Source organism: Puma concolor, chromosome D4 (assembly GCF_028749965.1).
Source record: "Puma concolor isolate L17-30 chromosome D4, mPumCon1.1.hap2, whole genome shotgun sequence".
Classification (NCBI taxonomy): domain Eukaryota; kingdom Metazoa; phylum Chordata; class Mammalia; order Carnivora; family Felidae; genus Puma; species Puma concolor.
This window is the reverse complement of record NC_141679.1, coordinates 72,581,264-72,607,538: the sequence shown is the minus strand read 5'-3', so window position 1 is coordinate 72,607,538 and position 26,275 is coordinate 72,581,264. Positions and strand designations below refer to the sequence as shown.

Genomic DNA, 26,275 nt, shown 5'->3' with positions numbered 1-26,275 from the left:
TTTTTAGGTTCCCCAGGTCCTGCAGCAAATGAGTTGGAATTGAATCCCAGGTGTCTCAGACTCCAGTGTGCACTCAACCAGGCTTTAGGCTGTATTACCTCTGTGCACCATAGAGTGTTCATGTGGACAAAAAGATCTAGTCAGATGGGCTGCTAAAAATCTTAGCTGGATGTTACTATTACAATTATTTGACTACTGTTTAGCATTGCTGTGGGGTGCAAAAGAAACACCACAGTCCACGAGTGGAATTATAATACTGCTGAGAAGAAGGAAAAATAACTGTAAACAACTATGTTAAGGACCAAAATGTATGCTTACATAATATAGATAATGCTAAAATAATGCTATCTGTGTTTCCTATGTCTGCTATTTAGAGATGTATGGCTGGTAACAGTGGGTTTCTATAGATTTCAAATCAGTATTTTCTATTTTTGTATTTGAGGTGACATGCGTGCCATAAATTTAAATTAAATCTACAGGTGCTTTCAGTTGTATCTGCCACCGCACTTTGCAGGAGCTCCTGAGAAGCAGAACTGTTAGGTTTCTCTTTTATTTCATTTTTATTGATTGATTGGTTGATGAGTATCATTGACACATGAAAGGTAAGCAGGACAGTCTTGGGCTGGGATATCTTAGAATCTGTTATTCTTTCACAAATATCATGTAATTGTCACTATGAGTCAGGTGATTGTAAAGCTTAATGTTTACCAAAAGCTTACCATGTGTTCTAGTCACTTTGTACATATTAAATGAATCCTTGCAGCAACCCTGTGAGTTTAGTCCTATTATTGTCTCAGTGGTGGAACTTCCTTCATGTTACAGAGTTAGGACTTCAATTCAGATTCTCTGATTCCTGTTTATATGTTAATTCCGACTGACTGCTGTATTACCATCTCTGAAAGGGAGAATATACAGTTTATAACAAGAGCAACATGTTTCCCCCCCCACCCCCCCACATCGTAATAGCCTCTGGAAGAAATCTGCTGTAGTGTATAAAATGTGGTAGTATTCTGATGTTTATTGAATAGAAATAGTAGATTTTTGGGTGAGATGCAACCACGGAGAACAGTTAGTTCTGATTGTTAAAGAGAGTTCTGAAATCTAGATTGTAAATTACTTGAGATCATAGTCTGTAATTTTTTTCTTTATATTCAGGGTGCTATAACTGTTTGGAATGAAATGAAATTCAGTGCAGAGCATGTGGGCTAGTTTTTCTTCTAATATCCTCTGTCAGTTCATGGAAAAGTTGACATTGTAGTTATATTGCAGGAGTGGATAGGGAGACTTCTGATAGAAGGAAGGAAGCATTTGTGACTTTTCACCTGGTCAGCAGTTGAGGGGTTTCATATTCTGGGCTTCATAATTATAGGGCATCCTTAGAATCTGATCTTCATTGGGATAAAGACAACTCAAGGAGTAATGACCTGTAATCTTAAGGCACACTGACACTATTCAATTTGACCATTTGACATAACCATGGGGCACTTCACTTGCAAAAGTTGGCCAGATAATCAACATGTCAGATACCTTCTGAGAGAGGCTCTGCCAGTGCCAGGAATCCTAGTGGCTTTTAGAGGATGAGATGTGGGAAGCTGTCTGTGTAGGTGAACGTGATTCTGTGGTCATACTGAAATAGCCCTAGAGACAGCCATCCATGCAGCTGAGCTGATCTTTGTAAATCAAACCTGTATGGTTTAAATTTTGGTTACTTAGTCACATATGAAAAGTTAAAGTGAAAATAATGATATTTCTATTTTTTATCAACTTCTAATTCTTAATTTTCACCCCATTCTGTTTTGAATTAAGCTTTCAATAAACTAATATTTAATAAAGGCCAGTGTCAGTGAGAATAGTTGGCACAGGGACATTCGAACTTGTTCAGAAGATAGATGTTAAAATTGTAGGCACTTCCAGGGTGCTCAGATGGTCTGATCCAAGTTTCTGGTCTCTGGTTTCAGGCCTGGCCAGTCTCTGCCTTGATGCTTGTCATCTTATGTGGCTTGTTTTCCCCACACATTTTCCAGTTAAATAAGACTTTAAAAATTGACCAACTTCTGGTCTTGTCCTCATAGGGCTTATAATTCAGTGTAGGGACAGGTTTATATATGAATATAAATAACTCATATGAGGCATAATATGAAAAATGCCTAACACAGTTCTTTGGAAATTTCAAGTGAGAATAGCATTCCAAGTTAAGAGAAAAATAGATTAAGCTAAGACACAGAGGTTAGAAAATGTTGTGCATTTTCAGAGAAAGTGTGAGTGAGTCTGATGTACTGGAGTAGGCGTGCTATGGCTGTGAGGTGCTGGGAAAGGAGATAAAATTTGTAGTTTGATACTTGGCCCTTTTTACCTTTTATGTTCTTCTTACAATTTGGGATCTTGGACAAATAATTTTACCTTTCTAGGTCTCAGTTTCCTTCTCATAAAATTGGGATAATAAGAAATACTCATAGTGTTGTTATGATTAACGTATGTGAAAATGCACTGTCTAAACAATTAAGCTATATATAAATTATTATTATTATTCAGGGGGGGTGCAGTAGGAGATGGAGCTGGGAAGATAGGTTGGGACCAGCTTGTGTGGGAATGCCAACATAACTAGTTTGGACTTTGTTCTGTAGACAGAAGAGGACCATCAAAGGCTTTTAAGCTGGAGTGTAACATGAGTAGATCTGTTTTATAAGGATAACAGGTGGCAGTGGCGTAACATTGATTGTAAGAATCCAGAGACCAAGAGCGCAAGACTGATTAGGAGGGTATCACCGTGGCCAAGTGAAGGAAACAAAGGGTCTGAAGTGGGAGAGTGAAAGTGGATTTGGCAAGAAGGTGATATATCCTACAATCCCTAACGTAGGCAGAAATTATTGGCCAAGTAGATGAGCATTATTTAAGAGAGGGAGGAGTTAGAGATGATTCTAAGAATCTACTGGAGAGATTGCGGTGGAGTGGAGATTGTAGTATTTAGACAGATGTAGGGAGGTGGAAGTGGAGAAAAGAGAACAGGTTTGTGTTCAACAGAGTATTTGTTGAGTGAGTAAGTTGAGTTACTGGGGCGCCCATGTTATGTTGTTTGGGGAGACAGTTTTCAACAGTAACAAAAACATCTGGTGTTGGAGTCAGAGATGGCTTTGAATCCTGGCTCTCCTGCAGTCGATTAATGTCCTTGAACAGAGACCTAACTTCTGGGCTTTGGTTTTCTCATCTGTAAAATGGGTTAATAACAAAATCTATTTCACAGAGTTGTTATAAGAGGGGGAAGAGATAATACATGTTAAGAACTGGGCATAGTGCTAGGCTTGTGGATTCCTGTGTATAGGAACTTAGGTTCTGAAGCTTGGTAGAGTGTGGGGGTGATGGTAGAGTCATGGGAATGGACACATTGTCCTGAGGACAGCTGTCTGGTGCTATATGTAGGGGTGAGAAGAAGACAAAGAAGAACCAGGGAAGGGGATCAGGAGTGCTGAGTGAGGGCAGAGGTTCCCAGGGTTATGAATATTAACCACTTACATCCTCAGTTGTAATGTACTAATAATGTGTACCTACTAATACTCATCTTGTAAAAATGTTATATAATTACACTTTCTTCTAATTTTAATGTAAGGCTTTGTATGCTGATGATTTATATGTATATGTACACATATACATATATGATAAATGTTGTATTGGTATTCCAGTTTTTTTAGTCTTCTGTGAATAATTACCAGTGTATTTTTTTTTAAGTATTCGCCTATTACTTCTATACAATAAATTTTGTTTGTGGACATATTCCTTACTCCTTCTCCAATTTGATAATCACTGTAATTTTTTTCCTCCTCATTTTGAATTTACAAAGCAGGGCATCAAATTAGATCTTAGCATAGAAATGAAAAGTGCTTTTTTGTTTTCTTAATGGTAGCTGTGAGTATAAATCTTTTAATTGTTTTCTTTCCTGGTGTTCTAAATAATAGATTCTTTATACAATTGCATGTGTACGAGTGGATGAACGTACCACTGGTGATCCAGAGGATTTTTGTCAAGACTGGATAAACCATGTATCACATTGATTGTAGAGGTTAGTAGTTCCTTAGTTCCTTAGGATGTGTGCGTTTTTTTGTAGTAGCATTTAAAAATGCATAGGTTATCAAGTAGCATTTTCCTGCCAAGATCTTCATGGGTTTTTCTCCTTTTCTAGCTATCTTAAGAGAGTTGGTGAAGTTCATGTTAGTTTATATATTCCTGAAGCCTCTATTCTCTGTCATTGCACAAACATAAATTTAAAAAATCAGCAAGAGAGAGAAAAAAGATAAAACTTGAAGACATTGCTTAGCTGTGTGCACAAGGAAAAATCTGTATGAGTGTTCGTTTACAAGTGGTATTGTCTGCCACAGCCACAAAAGATGATTTTACACGCTGCAGGAATATTATCCTGGAGTTAATTGTTTTATTTGTAAAAAAAAAAAAAAAAAAAAAAAAAAAAAAAAAAGGCGTTAAAAATGGCATCATGATAGTAATTGGATATTCCTAATTCTGCCTTTTTGACATCTGTGATAGAAAAGCCACTTAATTCTACTTCATTCTGAGGCTGAATACGTATGGTGTCAGTGTCCTTCTTGGATGATATTGGATAGTCCTTTGATTGAAACTCTATATGTTCACATTGCAACTCTCTGATCTCATGAGCTCAATATCCAGTGAGTACCTGGGATTTTGTGGCTTCAACTCAAAGTTCATTTTGTTGCTGTCTTCTATTGCATTCCCCTTCCCCCAGTGCATTCTGTTTTTCAGTATGTATATTGCTGATGATGTGTATGATGCCTGAATTCATTTAGGTGGAATTTTGAGGGATAGAATGAATGGAATATTTTATAAATCAAAGTTCAACCTCAGAGTCAACTTTGGTTTATTTTTGCTATCTTGGTTCCATTTTAGAGAAATGGAAAATTGGGAGGTTGGAGGAATTGTAGAAGAGAAATGGGGACATTGTTCATTTGCTTCTAGATTCTTTCTCTGTCAGTGTTTTTGGGCCTGTGACAGATGTGTTAATGAAATTAATGATCTACTGAAGGCAAGCAGTATACCACAAATGCTGGAATTTAAATAGTGACTTAAATAAGGAATATTCTAGTGTTTACACATCCAAATGAGCATTATCCTAAGTAATTAACTGCTTTGGGTGGATCTTCACTGTCACATATTTGACTTTTATGTAGTTTGACCTCTTGCATAGTATATTGTCTCCTCCAAGCTGGCTTTCATAAGCTGAACTAATCTTTCTGTTCATCAGTTTACTAACACTGATTTCTAAGTGGACACCTGCCAGCTGCTGTTTCTGGGGGAAAGGACTTCCTTGGGAGGTGGGAGTGGTTGTGGAACTTAGTGCATCTAGAATCTGACACTTATTCATTAAATCTAGGTAATAGATGAGGGCTTCTGTCTCATCACTTGGCCCAACCCTGCCAAGCTAACCTAGTCACTTCTTCCTTCCCTCCGTGTGTGTGTGTGTGTGTGTGTGTGTGTGTGTGTGTGTGTGTGTGTGTGGAGGGGGTAGTAGAATGTGTATGTGAGAGCAAGAGGGGGTAGCCTTGCTTTGGGCTATGCTGGGTTAAAGTAGCCTGACGTCATATGCAGGTGGCTAGGACTTCTGAAGTGGCAGGAGAAGGAAGACTCCTTTTCCCTTTCCTGCTCAGAATGTAGTCCATAGTGCATCCTGGTGCAAGGCTTTCAATATTGCACTATCTGCCTGGGCCCTGGGGGGTAAGACTGGTGGGCTAGGGGACAGGAAGATGGTCTGTCTGATTGCCTTAGTTTGGGGGTAAGGGGTACCAGCAGGGACTGTGTCAGCAGGAACCTTTTGCTCTGAACCTTGTTGCTTGCAGAGATTTACATCTGTCACCCCTTGGGGCTGCCCTGGCTGGAAGGAGGCAACTCTTGCAGCAGCCATGATGGAATGGGTCCTCTCCCCACCACCCGACCTTTATTGGTGTTTACTACTGGACTTCCTGACATTCTCCTTTTAATTTAAAAAATTTTTAAGTTTATTTATTTATTTTGAGGCGGGGAGGGGCAGAGGGAGTGACAGAGAGGAATCCCAAGCAGGCTCCGCACTGCCCAACATGGAACTTGGACTCACCAACCATGAGAGCATGACCTGAGCCCAAATCAAGAGTCGGACACTTAACGGACTGAGTCACTCAGGTGCTCCCTGACATTCTCCTTTTAAGTACGTTTGCATTTAATATGTTTTTTTAAAGGTAGAGAATGAGGGCAAACATATTTTTAAAAACCTAGGAGTAGAGATCAAAATTGAAAGCATTACTTCTTGCTGGCCTCATTTGGATTTGGTCAAGTATTAGAGTGGCATTTAGTGAATCAAAATGGCATATAGAAATTAATAGATGATGTGGACTTTATCAGTTAGTATTTGGTTAGATTTATACTTCACAGGATTGATCTACCTGAAAAGATTATTACATATAAAATCTAGATGGCAGTTAGGCTTTCCTTCCTCATCACAGTTTTATTTTTTTATTTTTTATTTTTTTATTTTACAATATATGAAGTTTATTGTCAAATTGGTTTCCATATAACACCCAGTGCTCATCCCAAAAGGTGCCCTCCTCAATACCCATCACCCACCCTCCCCTCCCTCCCACCCCCCATCAACCCTCAGTTTGTTCTCAGTTTTTAAGAGTCTCTTATGCTTTGACTCTCTCCCACTCTAACCTCCTTTTTTTTTTTTCCCCCTTCCCCTCCCCCATGGGTTTCTGTTAAGTTTCTCAGGATCCACATAAGAGTGAAAACATATGGTATCTGTCTTTCTCTGTATGGCTTATTTCACTTAGCATAACGCTTTCCAGTTCCATCCATGTTGCTACAAAGGGCCGTATTTCATTCTTTCTCATTGCCACGTAGTACTCCATTGTGTATATAAACCACAATTTCTTTTTTTTTTTTTAAATTGTTTTTAACGTTTTATTTATTTTTGAGACAGGGAGAGACAGAGCATGAACAAGGGAGGGTCAGAGAGAGGGAGACACAGAATCTGAAACAGGCTCCAGGCTCTGAGCTGTCAGCACAGAGCCTGATGCGGGGCTCGAACTCACGGACTGTGAGATCATGACCTGAGCTGAAGTCGGCCGCTTAACCCACTGAGCCACCCAGGCGCCCCAAACCACAATTTCTTTATCCATTCATCAGTTGATGGACATTTAGGCTCTTTCCATAATTTGGCTATTGTTGAGAGTGCTGCTATAAACATTGGGGTACAAGTGCCCCTATGCATCAGTACTCCTGTATCCCTTGGGTAAATTCCTAGCAGTGCTATTGCTGGGTCATAGGGTAGGTCTATTTTTAATTTTCTGAGGAACCTCCACACTGCTTTCCAGAGCGGCTGCACCAATTTGCATTCCCACCAACAGTGCAAGAGGGTTCCCGTTTCTCCACATCCTCTCCAGCATCTGTAGTCTCCTGATTTGTTCATTTGGCCACTCTGACTGGCGTGAGGTGATATCTGAGTGTGGCTTTGATTTGTATTTCCCTGTCCTCATCGTAGTTTTAGTCTCAGACTCCTAACTGCAGAAGTCGTCAAAGTCCAGAGGTGGTCATCCTTCCTTCACTACCGCATCCCCCTGCCCCATCACATCCTATTTTTGTACATGTCCTATACTTACGCTTTTCTTAGCTGTTAGGGTCCCATTTCTGAAAATGATTATTTTGGTTCCACTCATGTAAGCTTGGACGTGAAAAATACCTGTTTTCACTGGTTTATATACACGCATGTGTGTGCACACGTACACACACACACACACACACACACACCACACACCACACAATCCACTTTCGCAAGCATTTCAGTAATTTAAGTTAACTCTAGAAGATGTGAGTCATGGGGAAAGGCCTTGCTGTAGAGTGCTGGACTTCCTGTTCTTTCACTGGTCCTTCCTCCCTCTCCATCTTTTTCTCTTTTCCTCTCCTCTCTGTAGTAACTACTACATCATTCCTGATTTGGAGCAGACCAGTGCTGCCACACAATCAGACCTTCTGGAATTTACCCCACCTTTCTTTTTTTTTTCTTTTTTCTTTTTTTTTTTTTGGTAACCTTAAGCACTTGTCGTTGTATTAAAATACATATAGTCCCCTTTTCCGGAAATTCTGATGTCAGATACTATAAATTGCTGCCAATCCCCTCCTTTCTCTTGCTAGACATTAAATGTATAAACTTCTAAATGACTTTTTTAATGCATGAGGAATTAATATTTCATGCATTCAACAGGTATTTGAGCAATTACTCTCTGCAAGGGCCTGAATTAAGTGCCGGTACACCAAGAAAGTTAGGTCACAGTTTCTCAACCTGAGGAGTTCTATAGAAGGACAGAGTGTATGAGTGGGTAGTCAGGTGGAATCAGATTGAAATCACACCTAGAAGAACTGCTTTGGTTTAGGGAAGAGAAGATTGGGCAGTTACATAATGTATAGCAAAAGACAGTGAGTGCCAGGAGAGATGTAGAAGAGGTCTGTGAGAGTTTGTAGGGCCCAAATGGTACGTACAAGTTGTGGAGCATGGAATATTTGAGCTGGACCTTGAATGGGAGGATTTGGCTGTGTGGAGATGGAGAGATAGGAGAGGTTGGGAGAGTATTCCTGATTGGGGGACTTGGTTGACCAAATAATTGGGCAGGAAAACATGGCGCACTTAAACGATTGCAATTTGGGTGGCTGTTGGGGAGTAATGGGGTACATGGTTGAGAAGGTTCTTTTGGGGCTAGATTGGCCCACTCTTAGAAAGGACTCCCTCTCTGATCTAATTATTCACACTAGGCTTGTGCTAGCTGCTAATTTTTTAATGTGCTTTTATGAAGGAAGTGCTTCTTCCTTGTCCCCCATTGCCCCTTTGACAAAGACCTTCCATTTGTATTTGGACCCAGTTGTAAGCTGGCTTAAGCAAAAACAGGGTTCTTACTATAAGGAATCAGGGAGTTTTATGGAAGTAAGAGGAGCCTTCAAGAACTAGAAATCATCCACTTCTTCCAGCTGCTGTCTGTGCCTCTGTGACCATTCTTTCTTCAGACCAGACTTCTGATTTTGTGTTCCAAAGGATAGGCTAAAGATGCCCATGCCATATCCACTGGCTTATTCTCATAGGTCCAAGCACTCAAGGGTGGCTTGACTTTCTGGTGCCAATTCTGAATTGCTGCGGAAGGTATGAATTGAGCCAGACCCATGTCTAGTAGGCCTTTGTATCATTTCCATCCACTTTCTCTGCTTCATCAGTGCTGCAATTTAACATGCAGGCATGAGCATTGTGTTTGGAGTTGGACTGGCTTGGAGTTTGAGCCCTAGCCCTGCCACTTACTACAGTTCTGATCAACATTCTCTCTCTTTTTTTTTTTTTTTTGTAAATATTTTAAAATATTTTTAAAAAAATTTATGTGTTTATTTTGAGAGAGAAAGAGAGCGTGTGCATACAAGGGGGGGGAGGGGGAGGGAGTGGGCAGAGAGAGAGAGAGGGAGAACTTGAGAATCCCAGGCAGACTTTGTGCTGAGCGTTGAGCTGGATGTGGGGCTCAAACTCACTGTGAGATCATGACCTGATCCGAAATCAAGAGTTGGACACTTAACTGACTGAATGACCCAGGTGCTGCGATCAACATTCTTAATAAATATTAGACTGTTTCTTCATTTGTAAGTTGGAACTAATACTCCCTTCACTAAATGGTATTTTAGAGGGAGGTACTGCATTCTAGTGTGTTCTTGGAGGGTAAAGATCTCTTGAGGTTCAGCTTACGATTCTTCGTCTTATTAGATTGATGATGATGACCTTTGGCAAATCAGATCCAGAGCCTGTTTTTTTAATTATAAATGCAGACAACAGTTGTCCACCTCACAGTGTTTTTTGAGGCTCAAAAGGCCATGTGAAACTGCTTTGTGACTGTGCGGATATATATGTATTAATCAGAAGAAAATAAATACTATTAGGAAGGATATTTCCTTGTGATATTATTCCATTATAGTTTAGTATATTTCTGTGGTAACTTGACAGCTCTTTCTCAAAATATCTTGTAGCTGTAGAGTATTAATTGATTTTTGGTGCAGTTGGCAGTGGTCTAGGTATTTTCAGATTTCCATTTCAGTCACAGCTTCCGCTAACCCAATTTATGATTTATAATTTAAAATTTACTTTCACATTCAGAAAAAATAATGTTCTTTATAGAAAACTTAAGCAACTTTAAAAACATTCCTAAACCTGTTACCCTGAAATAACTGTTTTCTCTTTCTGGTTCATACAAGTAATTCATGCTCATGAAGTAAGATAGTAATGACATAAAATTAAGCCAAAAAAGAATCCTCTGAAATTCCACCACATGGAGATAACCATTACCTTAAATTTAGTAACTTTTCCTATTCTTTTTGATGGTATATGCTTGCTTTGCATACTTTGTAAGGAATGTTTTGACGTTCAAGTTGTTATGAAAAGATGATACATCTGAGGAAACAGATGTATTGCTGTTTTTTGTTTTTTTTTTTACTTTTTTCCTCTAACTGATGATGTAAGTGACAAACCAGTATTTACCTTTTCTAATCCGATGGAAAAGTTGCCTTTCTTCCTTAACCCAGAAGTCAAAGTTGCATTTTTTGGCGTAATCCAGAGAATGAGTGATTTGTGTAGATAGATTTGTCAGGAAAAATTAACACGTTTTCAGAAATATCAGTGGCTACTGGTGGATAGCATTGAAGTGAAGTCCTTGAACCTTTACTGGTTATTTCTGTTTTGGGTGGGGGTAGAAGGAAGGAAGGGCCCTTTTCTTTGTCTTTACATAGAGAAATGAAAGGCAGGTGAATAATATGGATTAAAGAATTATTTAATGAAGAGTAAATCAGTATATTTATTTTTTCCTATGTGAATGGAATAGTAGACATAAACTAAGCTGGAAATTGTTTTTTGTTTTGGGATTGAAGAATTTCAGTGTTTTTGAAATTATTTTTTCAAAATAAGTTTTTTTTAGAAAGACTTTTTTTTATTTTTATTTTTAGCAGATTTAGGTTTAGGTTTCTCATCCTCTGAGAAGAAAGCACAGAGATTTCCCACATAAGCCCTTGGCTCCCATCCCTCCCCCACAATTACGCAAATTACACGGCCTCCCCCATCACCATCACTCACCAGCATGGTGCATTTTTGAACCAAGGATAAACTACATTGATACATAATCACTTGAAGTCCATGGTTTATATTACAGTTCACTCTTGGTGTCCTATATTCTGTGTGTTTGGACATATAGCCATGATTTTAATACCATTTCTTTTTGGCACTGAAAAATATTGTTTGTATCAGTTTACTTATCCACTCACCTACTGAAGGACATCTTGGTTGGGGCTACTCACCTACTGAAGAGCTTTTAAGTGTTAGCAGTTATGAATAAAGCTGCTGTAAACATCCCTGTCCAGGTCTTTGTATGGACATAAGTTTGCAGCTCCTTTGGGTAAATACCAAGGAGTGCAATTGCTGGATCATATGGTAAGACTATGTTTAGTTTTTGTTGTTTATTTATTTATTTTGAGAGAGAATGCATGCATGCAGGTGGGGGAGGGGCAGAGAGAGACTCGTTAAGTGTGGAGCCTCACACCGGGCTCGATCTCACAACCTCTAGATTATGACCTGAGCTGATATCAAGAGTTACATGCTTAACCAACTGAGCCACCAGCCACCCGGGACTGTTAGTTAGTTAGTTAGTTAGTTAGTTAGTTAGTTAGTTAAGTTACTTAAAAAAAATTTTTTTTAAGGTTTATTCATTTTTCAAAGACAGAGACAGAGTGTGAGCAGGGGAGGGGCAGAGAGAGAGGGAGACACAGAATCCGAAGCAAGCTCCAGGCTCTGAGCTGTCAGCACAGAGCTCGATGCAAGTCTTGAACTCATGGACGACGAGATCAGGACTCGAGCTGAAGTCGACCTTTAACCGATTGAGTCACCCAGGCGCCCTGGACTGTTATTTTTATAAGGAGCCTCCAAACTGTCTTCCAAAGTGACTGAACCATTTTGCATTCCCACCAGTAAATGTTCTTATTTTCATTTTTCCATATTCTTTAAGGTGCATTTTAAGCTTTAAAATTCTGGTGTTCCTTGTGCTTATCTTTCCCTCGGAGAGTTTTTCTCCAGGGCGGTGATACACAAAGTATGGTCTGAGGGTGGGAGAATTATTTTTTGCAAATAGGGAACTGTGGAAGAATGTAAAGTAACTATCATTGTTATTTTACTTAACATTTCTTATCCTAGTAAGATAGGATGAAGGAAGAGTGTTCCTTATTTTTTTCTGACTGGTGACAGTTTGCAGCTGGCTTACTTTGAGCAGAACTTCCTTAGGGTTTGTTACCCTGGAGTAGAATTGCTAGAAATTTGTTTTCAGAGATTGTATGGGTGTACACCCCATCAACAGTGAACTCAAGTATCTCTTGGTTTGTTTCCAGGTTTTGCCAACAATTGGTAGTTAGATTGGTAGTTAGATTTGCAAAGTTTTCTGATGTGAAAAATACGATACTGTATCTTACTGTGTTAATTTTGCATACTTCTGACAAGTGTAATTGAACATCTTTATATGTGTTATTTAGTCTATGGGTCTCATCTCTGAATTGCTTGCTTATATCCTTTTTTATTTGAAAATTTTGGATTAATTTGCTTTTTCTTGATTTGCATGTTTCATTCTGTATTCAAGTCCTTTTCATTTAAAAACATCATTATTTATAATGTATCTTTTTATTTTATGGTGTGTTTTCTGATATTTTAAAATCTTAACTGATTAGTCTTTTATGTTTTGTGTGTGAGTTTTAATTTTCCCTTCTCAGTTTTATTTTAAAATCTTTAAAATCCTGGGGCCCCTGGGTGGCCTGGTCGGTTAAGTATCCGACGTTGGTTCAGGTCATGAGCTCGTGGTTCAGGAGTTTGAGCCTCGAGTAGGGCTCTGTGCTGACAGCTCAGAGCCTGGAGCTTGCTTCGGATTCTGTGTCTCCCTGTCTCTCTGCCTCTCCCCCACTCATGCTCTGTCTGTCACTCTCTCACAAAAATAAACAAACATTAAAAAAAATTAAAAATCTTTAAGATCTTACTTTGTACATATGTCATTAATCTACCTGCAAGGGATTTTTAGGTTATTTCTTTTCTGTATGGGTAGACACTTTTTTTCCAGTTTTCATTGACTAGTTTGCTTTTTCTTTCCCTAGTTCTTTAGATGCAATACTCAGTTTTCTCCTTATTTTTATATACTGCCTATCATTTCCTTTTTTGGATTCTCTTTCCTTTATCCTTAAATGCTATTGTTTTTTAAAAAATCTTTTTGTTTAAGGTTTATTTATTTTGAGAGAGTGTGAGCGAGAGGGACATGGGCAGAGGGAGAGGGAGACAGAGAATCCCAAGCAGGCTCCACAAGCGGGCTCCACGCTGTAGGTGCAGAGCCTGATGTGGGGCTTGAACTTCTGAACCGTGAGATCATGACCTGAACCAAAGTTGGACATTTAACAGACTGAGCCACTCAGGTGCCCCTAAATGCTGTTTTCTTGAGCAATCTGTCTCTGACCTTCTATTATGTTCTTTCAGCATGCAACTAGCATATCCAAGTGTGGTAATCCTGTGCTACATCCTTGCCTTTTCCTTCTTAACTCTGTTTTTCCATGGCCACTAAGCTCTGACACAGACTGAGGTTTCAGTAAATATTTGAAAGGGTACATGACTGATCTAGCCAGAGTAGTTAGTGCTTCACAGTGGAAATAGGAGGGTACTGGGCCTTGAAAGAGGAGAGAATTTAGATGAGCTGGGAGAAAGAGGAAGGGTGAATTGCACCTTGACACATTTGGTATTAGCTTTTGATTTATAGTGTTGAGCTTTCTCTAGTGTTTTTTTTCTTTTTTTTTTTTTTTTTTTTTAGAGAGAAACAGGGCTCGTGTGTGAGTGGGGGAGGGAAAGAGGGAGAGAGAATCTTAAGTAGGCTCCACACTTGCTGAGCATGGAGCCTGACGTGGAGCTTGACCCCATGACCTCAGGATTATGACCTGAGTTGAAATCAAGAGTTGGTTGCTCAACCAACTGAACCACTCAGGTGCCCCTTTCTCGTGTTGCTTTTTGACCTTTGAATTTGTACATTGTTCCATATTGTCTTGACTACCACTTGAATGAGACAAAGTCTCATGATCTTTTGGTGATGCTCTTAAACAGGGCTCCCTGTGTATGATGTAGTATATGTAGCATAGGTCCTTTTAGAAAATGGGACTATTGTTGCAGACAGTTGCACAGTGTAGGCAAGGTTTTTTCGACTGAAGGTCAGAAGACCTCATTCTAGTTCTTGTGCTGCTGCTAATTACCTCTGTGAACTTGGGTGAGTCCCTAAAACCCACTGTTTTTTATGCTAGTCTTTCAGTCCTCTCCAGCTGTGAATTCAGTAGAAATCTTTCTTTGTAGTACAGGTTTCAGGGTGATAGTTTCATGGGTGTTTATAATAATTCATTAAAGTGTACACTTACATTTTGTGCATTTTTGTAAGTGTTTAATTTACATTGAAAAAGATTTTAAAAACCCACAGAAAGGGGGCACCTGGGTGGCTCCGTTGGTTGAGTGTCCAACTTCGGCTCAGGTCATGATCTCACGGTTCCTGAGTCTGAGCTCCGCATCAGGCTCGCTGCTATCAGCACAGAACCCACTTGGGATCCTCTGTCCCCCGCTCTCTCTGCCCCTCCTCTGACTGTTCTCTTTCTCTCTCTCAAACATAAAACTAAAACCTTAAAAAAAACACACACAAAAAGACTAGGTTTCAAAAAAAAGAAAGACTAGATTTCTTACATCCATGTGCTACCCCCCGCCCCCCAAAAATTCAAGCTCAATTAAAGACTTGAATGAAAAAAGCAAAATCATAAGGCCAGGAAGAAAACATAGATAAATATATGTGTCAGAGGTCTCCAAGGCCACCCCAGCTTCAGTGATTTGTTAGGAGAATTCACAGGACTCAGCATATATTTGTATTCATGTTTAAGATTTATTACAGTGAAAGGACACAAAGCAAAATCAGCAAAGGGAAAAGGCGCATGGAGCAAAGTCCAGAGGAAACCAGGTACAGGCTTCCAACAGCCTTTTCTGGGGAGCCCCAAAGGATGTGCTTAAATCCCTCTAGCAATGAGTTGTGACAACATGTGTGACATGTTGTCCACCAGGGATGCTCTTTAGAGACTCTGTGCTGAGGGTTTGTATTTATTGTTTATGTATATATGTGTGTATGTAATGTATTTATGTATTTTTGTTTTATATAAACTCCTTGCTACACATGGGGCTTGAACTCACAACCCCGAGATCCAGAGTTGTATGTTCTACTGACAGGCATCTAGGCACCCCTCAGTGCCGAGAGCTTTTAATCAGTGCTGGGTCATGTTGGCATCTTCTGCCTAACACGTACCAAAATTCCAGATTTCAATAAAGAAAGCAGGTGTTTGGCATAAACCATATTGTTTGTGTGAAGGGTTTAGGCACAGTGAGCCACTCTTACCCGTTCTAGGAATGGAGGGAACTGTCCTGAAACCCATTTCCAAATGCTCAGTCAAGGGCCAGCCTGGCAGGCAGGCATTTCTAAGGATAGCAGTCTCAGGCCTGCTAACACTTTTCTGCAGAATATACTATTTTTTATAATCTTGGAGTAAAAAAGGCATTTCTAAGTATGACTAGAAGCTCCAAAGCCATAAAAGGAAGGAAAGGTAAATTTATATTTAAGAACCTAGATATGAAAAGCAAGTGCTATAGAGTCACAGGCATACTAGGAGAAAAGTATTTATGATGTGTGGTAGAATGGAGGAGATTTTTCCCCAATATGTAAAAGCTTTTACAAGTCATCAACTCAAAAGAATAATGAGTAATTTGCTGAAGAAGATATTTCAAAAGACCAATAAATATTTGAAAAGATACTTTACCTTAGTGATAAAATAGGTATGAATTAAGACAACAGAGTGATCTTTTTTCATCTACCATATACAGCTAAGATTGACTACTTATAATCTTTGTAAAGTTGATTACTCAGTATAGGAGTGAGCATAGGGAAATTGCAACTTACATACGTTGCTAGTGGTATAAATTAGCACAAAATTTTCTTTTTAAATTGTTTTAAATTTTATTTCAAGTATAGTTAATTTACAGTGTTATATTAATTTCAGGTGTACAATATAGCAATTCAACACTTCTTTTTTTTTAAATTTTTTTTAATGTTTATTTATTTTTGAGACAGAGAGAGAGACAGAGTATGAACGGAGGAGGGTCAGAGAGAGAGGGAGACACAGAATCTGAAACAGGCTCCAGTCTCTGAGCTGTCAGCACAGAGCCCGACGCGGGGCTCGAACTCACTGGCCGCGAGATCATGACCTGAGCCGAAGTCGGACACTCAACCAACTGAGCCACTCAGGCGCCCCGCAATTCAACACTTCTATACATTAGTCAGTAGCACAGGGTATTTTTCCAAAATCTGTTAAACCTGACGACACTCCTACCCTTTGACTTAGCAGTTCTGTTGCTAATGTTTTAGCTTACCGAAACCTGTGCAAGTGCACAGATGTATGGGTAGGAATGTTCTCTGGAGTATTGTTTGTGGTACTATAAGGCTGGTAATCGCACAAATAGAGTGTTAGTTAATTACATTACTGTATCTATAGACATAGTTACCATGTAGCCGTTATCAATTAGATTTTTATTTAGTGCTACAGAAAGATAAAGTTTTATACATATCCAAACATTTTAGTGTTCTTTGGTATTTAAAACCTGACCTGAATGGATATACAGTTCCTTATAATCTTTGATTATCCCACTGAGTATGAGTGTGTGTTTTATTACAGAATATGAATGTATTTGGTTGTAGGTACTGCTCTAGAACCCACTGGATGGGTAGGGTTATTTGAAATACAGTATATACACTATGTCACTATATTATCATTCTAAAATCTGAAAAGTTCTGAGACATATATTGCTCCAAAGGTTTCTAGTAAAGGATTTGTGTTAATCAAAAGGAAAAAAAAGAGGGCAAACTGTAAAATACTGTATGCCATATTCCAGTTTTTAGGTTAAAGTAACATGAGTGTATGAACAGGAAATACTAGTGCATAAGCTGTTCTCCACATTTAACAGTGATTATCTGAGGTTATGGCAGTTCTTTAATTTCTTCATAAGTGAAAACAATTTGGATGAGTTTGTGTACAATATGTAATGTAACTGGAGAGGATGGAACTTGCTTCTGACTTGGAAGTAGTGTTTGTCTTACCTCAGATACTGTTGCGGTGACCTGAAGGATCTCATTTCCTGCAACTAAAAACTGAGTCTGTGTGAAAGATGAATTTAAGTTTTGGATTCCTTTTGAATTTTCAGAACTTTTGGTTACAATCCTTCTTGTTTCTGAATAGTCACTTTTGGGGTCCCAGGCCTAATTTACTTTCTTGAGGTTGTTTCCAGGGTTGAGGGTAAGGGCACAGAGTTCACATTCTTTCTGTGCCTCTAAAAACAGGATTCAGGGACCATACTACTGCTAAACCTTTACTTTTTATTTTGTTAACTTTGACAGGTTGATAAATTTAGTTCTTGATTATATCAGCACTTATTTACATTTCTTTTCATAAAGCTTGAACATGATTAATTCCCTTTTATTTAAAGTGTGGTGTGTAGCTACAGATGACATACAGGTGTTAACACCGATCCCAAAGGCTGTAGGAGGCTGTTACTCTTCCTCGGGTGCACTTGGCCTGTTTTGGTGGGACCCCACATGATGTTTGGGGCTGTTTTTGGCATTCCCACGTTGCCATCATAAATAATTTTATTGCATTTAGGAAGCTCCATTTTCTATTCTAGTGAGGAAGAGAGAGAAGTTTAAGGCACTATACTGGGAATATATAGGAAGAAACCAAATGGTTATGTGAAAAATGAAGGAGACCAGATATCGCTTGGTTTTTTAAGCCTTTGGTCCAGATTCTCCAGGTCAGTTTGTTAGGAAGAATTGAACTTTCTGCCTTCTTCCACAGAACAGTTTTTCCGCGGTTTCTGTAGCTAAACTCTACGGGCAGTTTCTTCTGACCCTGGTCTGTAAGGTGCCAGGCAGAGCCTCCTGTAACTGGCACAAATATGCGGAGTGAGCTCCCTGTTCCTACGAACTCCTTTCACTACATAGAATCATCTGGTCTGCTTATATTTCACAGTCATCCTGCCTGCTTTTCCTTGCTTCCTTCTTCCTTATTCTTTTCTTCCTTTGTTAGTCATTTTAAAAGCTAAACTTGAGACTTATTTGGATTTCACCACTTTTCCCCATTAATGTCCTCTTTCTGTTCCAGGATCGTACCCAGGGACCACACTGTTTAGTTGTCCTGTCTCCCCAGTCTCCTCTGGTCTGTGACAGTTTCTTAGGCTTTCCTTGTTTTTCATGATCTTGAAAGTCTTGTGCAGTACTGGCTGGGTGTCCTATAGAAGGTTTTCCAACCTGGGTTTTTCTGTTGTTTTACTGATAATTAGATGGAGAGTTTGGGTTTTTGAAAGAACATCACAGAGGTGAAATGCCTTTCATGTCACATCATATCAGGGATTGTGATATCCATGTGACATCACTCATGTTGTTAACTTTCATCACTCAGTTAAGGTAATATTTATCAAGTGTTTCCACTGTAATTTTCCTCTTTCCTTATTCTGTTCTTTGGAAGCAAGTCACTAAATCTAGTCTACCCTCTCAAAGAGGGTGGAGGCAGAAATTAAGCTGTACCTCCGGCAGGGGGAAGTATCTACACATAAATTGTTTGGAATTATTTTATAAGAAATTCATGTTTCTTTTCCTCAGTGAATTTAATCATTTAATCATTTATATCATATGGATTCACGTACATTTAATTTATGCTTTGGGTTTAATACAATACTGTGTTATTTATTTTGTTCCTCAAATTATTCAGCCTTGGCCATATTGGAACTCTTTTGGGGTGGTTCCTGTAGACCTTTGATATGTTCCAGGCCTCGTTTTCTTCCTAATGTTACAAGATACTTCAGGTTCATCATGCTTTTTTTCACAGCTCCAGCCCTGGAATTAGCCATTTTTTCAAAGAGCCTGGTTCCTTTTTTTGAAGAATGGTGTTTAAAAACCAAGATTTGGGTGCAAGGTGTGCTTGCTGCTGCCAGGGTGTCATTGCCTCTAGGTTCTCTTTGTGTGTGTGTGTGTGTGTGTGTGTGTGTGTGTGTGTGTGTGTGTGTGTATTTAAAAAAATTATTATGGGGGCGCCTGGGTGACGCAGTCGGTTAAGCGTCCGACTTCAGCCAGGTCACGGTCTCGCGGTCCGTGAGTTCGAGCCCCGCGTCGGGCTCTGGGCTGATGGCTCAGAGCCTGGAGCCTGTTTCCGATTCTGTGTCTCCCTCTCTCTCTGCCCCTCCCCCGTTCATGCTCTGTCTCTCTCTGTCCCAAAAATAAATAAACGTGGAAAAAAAAATAAAAAAAATAAAAAAATTATTATGGAAAATTTCAAACATATGCAAAAATATAAATTCTTAGTATCTATCATTCAGCTTGTACAGTTATCAGTTAGTGGCCAATCTCGGACAATCTTGGTTTCATTTATATGGCTTCTCCTCATTTTCCTCACCCCTCGGCCCCCAATTATTATTTTTTATGAGTACTAAAATGAGGCTGTTACTTTATTTATTTTTGTAATAAGGTATACAACATGATTTGATGTACATGTGAAATGATTATTGGAATTAACATATCTTCTCATGTAGTTACGTGTGTGTGTGTGTGTGTGTGTGTGTGTGTGTGTGTGTGGTGAGAACATCTGAAATTTCTTTCTTAGCCAATTTCCAGTATGTCCCTGGTTATTTCAAGTAAATCCTGTCAACTATGTTATTTTATCTGGATATTTCAGTCTTGATCTCTGAAAAAATAAGGACTCTCTTAAATAAAACTTTTAAATTGAGGTATAATACAGTAGAAAGTATGAAATTGTAGAGCTTGGTGAATTTTTATCAATGTATATATTTCTGTAACCATCACCCGGAATGAGATGCAGGACATTTCTAGCCCCCTAGAAGTCCCCTTAATCACCACTGGTAATTTTTAGAAGAACCTTTAAAAACAAACATAAACCACATTCCCATTATTATACCTAAAAAATTAAAAGTTAATTCCTTAAAATCAGATATCCAGTTGTTTGCAGTTGGTAGGTTCCCCTGTCACTATTCCTCCTCCACCTTGTACTGTACTGGTTACTTGTTCAGTACTTTGTCACAGCCTGTGTTTTTCTGAGAGAGTCCCCTTGGTATTTTTTTTTTTTAACGTGTTTCTCTCACAGTGACTTTCATGGTTGCAAATGGTCTCTCACATTCTGGTTAGGTAATGCCAACACAATAATGGGCAGTGGTGCTGTCTTTGGAGAAACTGCATCATCAGTAAGATGGTTTCACCAAATATATATTATCCCTGGTATCTGATTAAAGTTCTCCTGTTTCCCTCTGCTGGCTAAATCTAGAACATTTCTTCAAAAATTTTATATTCTTTTCAGTATACAAATCCTTTAGAAAGAAGGAGTAACTTTGTATATAGGAGAGACTTTTGTTATTCTTGGCTTTGTTTTTCCTCCTTCTAGAGGTTAAATGACCGGGGACAGTTGTAAGAAAGTATAATTAGCTGGTAAACCTTTTTAGTGTTTCCCAGCTGGGTCAGAGTCATCTACCTACTAGTTGTGATTAATTATGACTGAAGGATCCTCCAGTACAGAAAAAGGATTAAGCTATGAAAATACTTAGTTTTGGTTGTGTTTGTTTTGTTAAGTTCTTCTTTTTTTCTTCTTATAGATCAGCTTGAACGGGTCTTTTTACGACTTGGCCATGCTGAAACAGATGAACAGTTACAGAATATTATATCTAAATTCCTTCCTCCTGTTTTGCTCAAGCTGTCCAGCACCCAAGAAGGAGTACGTAAAAAGGTATGCATGTTGGGACAGTGGTGGTAATTACATGATGGGTAAGTGGTACATATAGGAAGTGAGTTTTCTGTTCCCATTATTGAAATCTAGGTTCATGATCCAAATCTGGCTTTTCAAGATGGAAAGTAAGTCTGGGACCAGCTTACGTGATTTAAAATAGCTTTTGTATGCTAAGCACAGCTGCATTTAGTTTCACCTGTACACTGGCATCAGTGCAGTGAAATAATTGAGATAATTATTCTAAAATATATGGGGGCTTGATCTAAAATCCATGCTCTTGATTCCAGTATGAAAGGGGGGAATGGGCCAAAATTGTTCTTTAATCAGTGGCTAACTGTGAATAAAACCTTCATTAAAACTAAGCAAAATAGTTGTTTTAAACACCAAGATATTGTTGTGTAGCTCCTGTTTTAGGATTCTGTAAAGTATTGTTACCAAAAGTTGGGTAGCCATCATAGCAAGATTTTCTTTCTTTCTTTCTTTCTTTCTTTCTTTCTTTCTTTCTTTCTTTCTTTCTTTCTTTTTTTTTTTTTTTTAAGATTTTAATTTTTAAGTAATCTGCACACCCAGTGTGGGGCTTGAACTTACAATCCTGAGATCAAGAGTCATATGCTGTACTGACTGAGCCAGCCAGGCACCCCTCAAGATTTTTTTAACCTAAATGTTCTACAGGGAACATTTGCCCCCTTCATTTTTAAAATAGTTCAGTCTTCTGGTGTATGTATGCTAGACCTTCAGGTCTTTGAGCTGTCATCGGGTTTCATCCCTTGGGCCACTCTGATTGATTGGCAATGGGTTCTTGGAGGTCTGCCCTAAGAGGGATTCTGAGACCCAATTTGGGTTCATTGGAGAAAGAGTATCTTTAAGAATGTCTGTTATGTTTGCAGGAAGGAATAGGGCATTCTTGTCATGTATTTGACATGCCTGTTGTTAACACTGCCTTGCTGAGATAAATATGTATTTGATCCTGTCACTGTCCTATTTAAAACTCTTCTGTGGCCTTCTGTTACCCTCAGCATAGCAAGGTATGATAAAAGGCACTTCATGAGTTGGTTTCTGCTTTCTTATTTAGCTCCATCAGTCTCGTTATTCATTTGGCAAATCCTTACCAGGTGCCTTCTACCGTATATACCAAGTGTTAGGGACATAGTGAATGAAAGAAACATGTAGTTGGGAAGACCAGTTTTAAACAGGCAAGGGGCGCCTGGGTGATACATCTGAATTTGGCTCAGGTCATGATCTCACTGTTCACGGGTTTGAGTCCCATATCGAACTCTGTTGACAGCCTGGAGCCTGCTTCAGATTCCGGGTCTCCCTCTCTCTCTGCCCCTCCCTGCTCATGCTCGCTCTCTCTCTCTCTCTCTCTCTCTCTTGCTTTCAAAAATAAACATCAAAAAAAAAAAAGTAAAAACAAAACAAAACAAAAACAGGCAAGTAGTAACTAGTTATAAATTGCAATAAATGCCAAGATAGAAAAGGGTTCTGGGGTGCCAGAGTAGCTTGGTTGAGCATCTGACTTCGGCTCAGGTCATTATCTCACGGTTCGTGGGTTTGAGCCCCACCTCAGGCTCTGTACTGACAGCTCAGAGCCTGAAGCCTGCCGTGTCTCCCTCTCTCTCTGCCCCTCCCCAACTCATGCTCTGTCTCTCTGTCTCTGTCTCTCTCTCTTAACATTAAAAAAATACTAAAAAAAAAAAAGCATTCTATGAAAGAATATGTTTGAGGACTTGATTTAAACAGAATATGGGGCATTAGGAAGGGCTGTGTGGTGTGTAGCCAGACAGAGAGATGGGGAGACCGTTGAAGACATGAAGGCCCTGTGCAGGCATTCTGAGTGGGAACAGAGTATGACGCCTTCAGGGAGCTGAGGACCACCCGCTGCATCTAATGTTAGGAGTGATAGGAGGTCAGGCACTGGGGAGAGGAAACAGTGATTCCAGTGGGCAGCGATTTGAAAGTTCATGTATAAATAATTTTAATATGTGAAATTTTGTGATTGATGAAAACTTGTATTGACTTTCAGTTGTGTAATTTTGGGATTCCTTTCTATGTTTTGTGATGCACATTCGATTCAACCAGGATATCCTGCAAGATAGCTGGTAATTTGTGGATAAACTGAATGAAAGAGAAATTAAAGTTTTAGATTTCTAGTGACATGTCCTTAGAGTACATTTGCTATTTTAAGGAAAATGAGTTTTGTTATGTAGGTTCTACTTTATAGCCAAATTTATGTTTAAACTCATTGGAATAGCTAAAGATTAAAGACTGACCATACCAAGTCCTGACAAGGTTGTACTGGAACTCTCACAGATTGCTGGTAGGAGTGTAAATGAGTATAACCACTTTGGGAAACTGTTTGGAAATATTCTGAAGCCGATCATATGCATACTCCATGACCAAGCATGGTCATAACAAGCAAGTTATATATAACTTGTTATATATATATATATATATATATATATATATATATATATATATAACAAGTCCTAAGTTTATATATAACAGCACTATGTATATATGTGCACTAAAAGCATATCTAAGAATGTTCATAGCAGCATTATTCATACTAGGCCAAATTGGAAATTATCTAATGTCTATCAGTAGGAGAGTAGATAAATTATGGTGTTTTCTTTCTTTTTAAAAAACATTTTTTTAAATGTTTATTTATTTTTGAGACAGAGACAGATCATGAGTGGGGGGAGGGGCAGGCAGAGAGGGAGAAACAGAATCCAAAGCAGGCTCCAGGCTCTGAGCTGTCGGCATAGAGCCCAACTCGGGGCTCAAACTCCCAGACCGTGAGATCATGACCTGAGCTGAAGTTGGACGCTCAACCGACTGAGCCACCCAGGCGCCGCTCTTTTTTTTTTTTTTTTTTTTTTAATTTTTTTTAATGTTTCTTTTTGAGAGAGACTGAGTGCGAGTGGGGGAGGGGTAGAGAAAGAGGGAGACACAGAATTCGAAGCTGGCTCCAGGCTCTGAGCTGTCAGCACCGAGCCCGATGTGGGGCTTGAACTCATGAACTGTGCAATCATGACCCGAGCTGAAGTCAGATGCTTAACTGACTGAGCTACTCGCGCACCCCTACTTGTGGTATTTTCTTACCAGAGCAATGAAGGTAAACTGTAGCTCTGAGCGACAACATGAGTGAATCTCATATATGGTATAGAATAAAGCATATTCAGACACATGGGTTCACCCTATGTGTTCCATTTACATAAATTTAAACATGGTGTTTGAAGTCAGGACAGTGGTTACTTTTGGGAAAGAGGGGTTGGTGAGTGGAGGGGCATGGGATACAGGGTTTTTATGCTTCTGGTGTGTTTAGTCTATGAAGTTGGGCCATGCCTACTCTTTGGGCCATGCCCTTTCAGTTGTGCACTTTAGCCATATGCTATACTTCAGTTAAAAGTTATTAATGAATAAATGAATATAAATGAATGAGTAATAAGAATTGGTATGCACAGGACACTATATACCCAAGGCTAGTGATTCTGTAGGTTTACTGATAGGCTAACTGTTACCTAGTTGGCCTCGGGGAAGAACTGGCTCAGTTGGTTTTTTTTATTTTTATGGGTTTATAGAAGATTTCAGATAGTGGATAACTAAACAGGAAATTAACCAATATTTAAGATGATGATATTGTTAGAAGAAAATTAGTCATTAATTCATTTAAAGTAAAAAGAAAAGATAAAAAAAGAAAGTGCAGGGTGCCTGGGTGGCTCAGTCAGTTAAGCGTCTGACGTTGGCTCGGGTCATGACCTCATGGTTGGTGGGTTTAAGCCCCGCATCGGGCTCTCTGCTGTCAACTTGGAGCCTACCTCAGATCCTCTGTTTCCCTTTCTCTCTGTTGCTCCCTCTCTGTCTCTTTCTCTCAAAAATAAAATAAACAAAATTTTTTTGTAAAGAGTGCGTGATTGTGGACATGATTGTCTGTCACTAATAATGATTTCCCAAGCGTCCTTCTAGGAAACAGCCTAGATTAGATCGCCAGAAGAGGGCTATTGCTTTTAGGCTGCTTCCTCCTGTTTCTTTTCTTTGTTGGTTAGCTGTATCACAGGTCTGGACAGCTAGGAAGTTTGGATGAAATATGTGTGGTAATGCATGTTTCTAGGTCTCTGTAAGGTATCATTGGTCCCAAGGATGTCTCATGGAGACAGGCACTTTAGATGAATTGAGCTCAACTGGCAGTGTTGGGAGGGGTTAAACAGATGGGCTCTGGAGTCACATCCTGACTGTGCCACTTAGTGGCTCAGTATCTCCTTGGACAGGTTACTTCAGTTCCCTGAGCCTCGGCTTCCTCACCTGTGAAATGGGAATGACAATACCACTTCTCTGGTTGTTGTGAGAATCAGATGGGAAATGCAGAGTGCTGTGCACAAGTGTGTTCTGTGTAGAAACTGCTTGATGAATGTCTCGTATTTCATTATTGTCATTCATTAAACGGACATAGATTATAGATTTGTTGTCATTTTTTAAATATAATTTTTAAAAAATGTTTATTTTTGAGAGGAAGAGACAGACTGTGAGCAGGGGAGGGGCAGAGAGAGAGGGAGACAGAATTTGAAGCAGGCTCCAGGCTCAGAGCTGTCAGCACAGAGCCTGATGTGGGACTTCGACCCATGAACTGTGAGATCATGACCTGAGCCGAAACCAGATGCTTAACCAACTGAGTCACCCAGGTGCCCTGATTTGTTGTTTTTCTTAAAATTCATATTTCATTATTGCTCTAGATTCATTGGAACTTTTGTTGCTGCTGGGAGAAGTCCTACAACTCCCTTTAATACTTGCCTTGAGGCTGGAGCACAAATTTCAGAAATGATGGAGAGTAGTGTGGGCCTGGTCCTCCAGAATAGATACCTTAACTCTTTGAGTCTTTCTTAGGTGAGACTTTCTAAAAATGTTATTTTTCAGTGCTTAGTTTCTTACTTCTCTCTTAGCAAGATAATTTCATTGTTAGAGTAAGATCGGGGCCATTTGACACAAGCCTCTTTTTTTTTTTTTTTTTTTTTTGCTTTCCACCCACAGGGACTATTGACTTGCAGACTTCTCTTTCTGCTCTTTCCCCACTTGAAGGACAGAAAGCTTGTTATTACTTAAAGCTCTTTAGTAGAATTAGATGATCTTCAGAATAAAGTAAAAGTTCTCTATCTAGCATTTTACCTGAGTCGTTTTATAATCTAGGCCCTACTTTTATCCTCATCAATCTGCATGTCAGATTGTGTTACATTCTTTTGGACCTCTGTTCTTCTTGTAACTGATTCTCTTCTTGGAAATTCATCTGGTTGTCAGCATTTAGTGTTCCTGTGACTTCCTCTCTAAGTCCTCCTTGATTTGGCAGAGTTTT

General features: G+C 39.2%; 1 protein-coding gene across 4 annotated transcripts in view; it reads left to right on the top strand.

Moving 5' to 3' along the window:
* ECPAS (Ecm29 proteasome adaptor and scaffold) overlaps positions 1–26,275 on the top strand; it is a 107,967-nt gene that overhangs the window by 4,066 nt on the left and 77,626 nt on the right. For 2 of the 4 annotated variants that reach the window (XM_086683701.1, XM_086683700.1), the window contains exons 2-3: positions 3,951–4,054; positions 20,801–20,931. In XM_086683701.1, coding sequence (XP_086539827.1) covers positions 4,033–4,054; positions 20,801–20,931 — 153 coding nt within the window. In that variant the 5' untranslated portion in view covers positions 3,951–4,032. The remainder of the gene's footprint in view (positions 1–3,950; positions 4,055–20,800; positions 20,932–26,275) is intronic. The other 2 variants (XM_086683702.1, XM_086683699.1) reach the window with 1 other exon arrangement.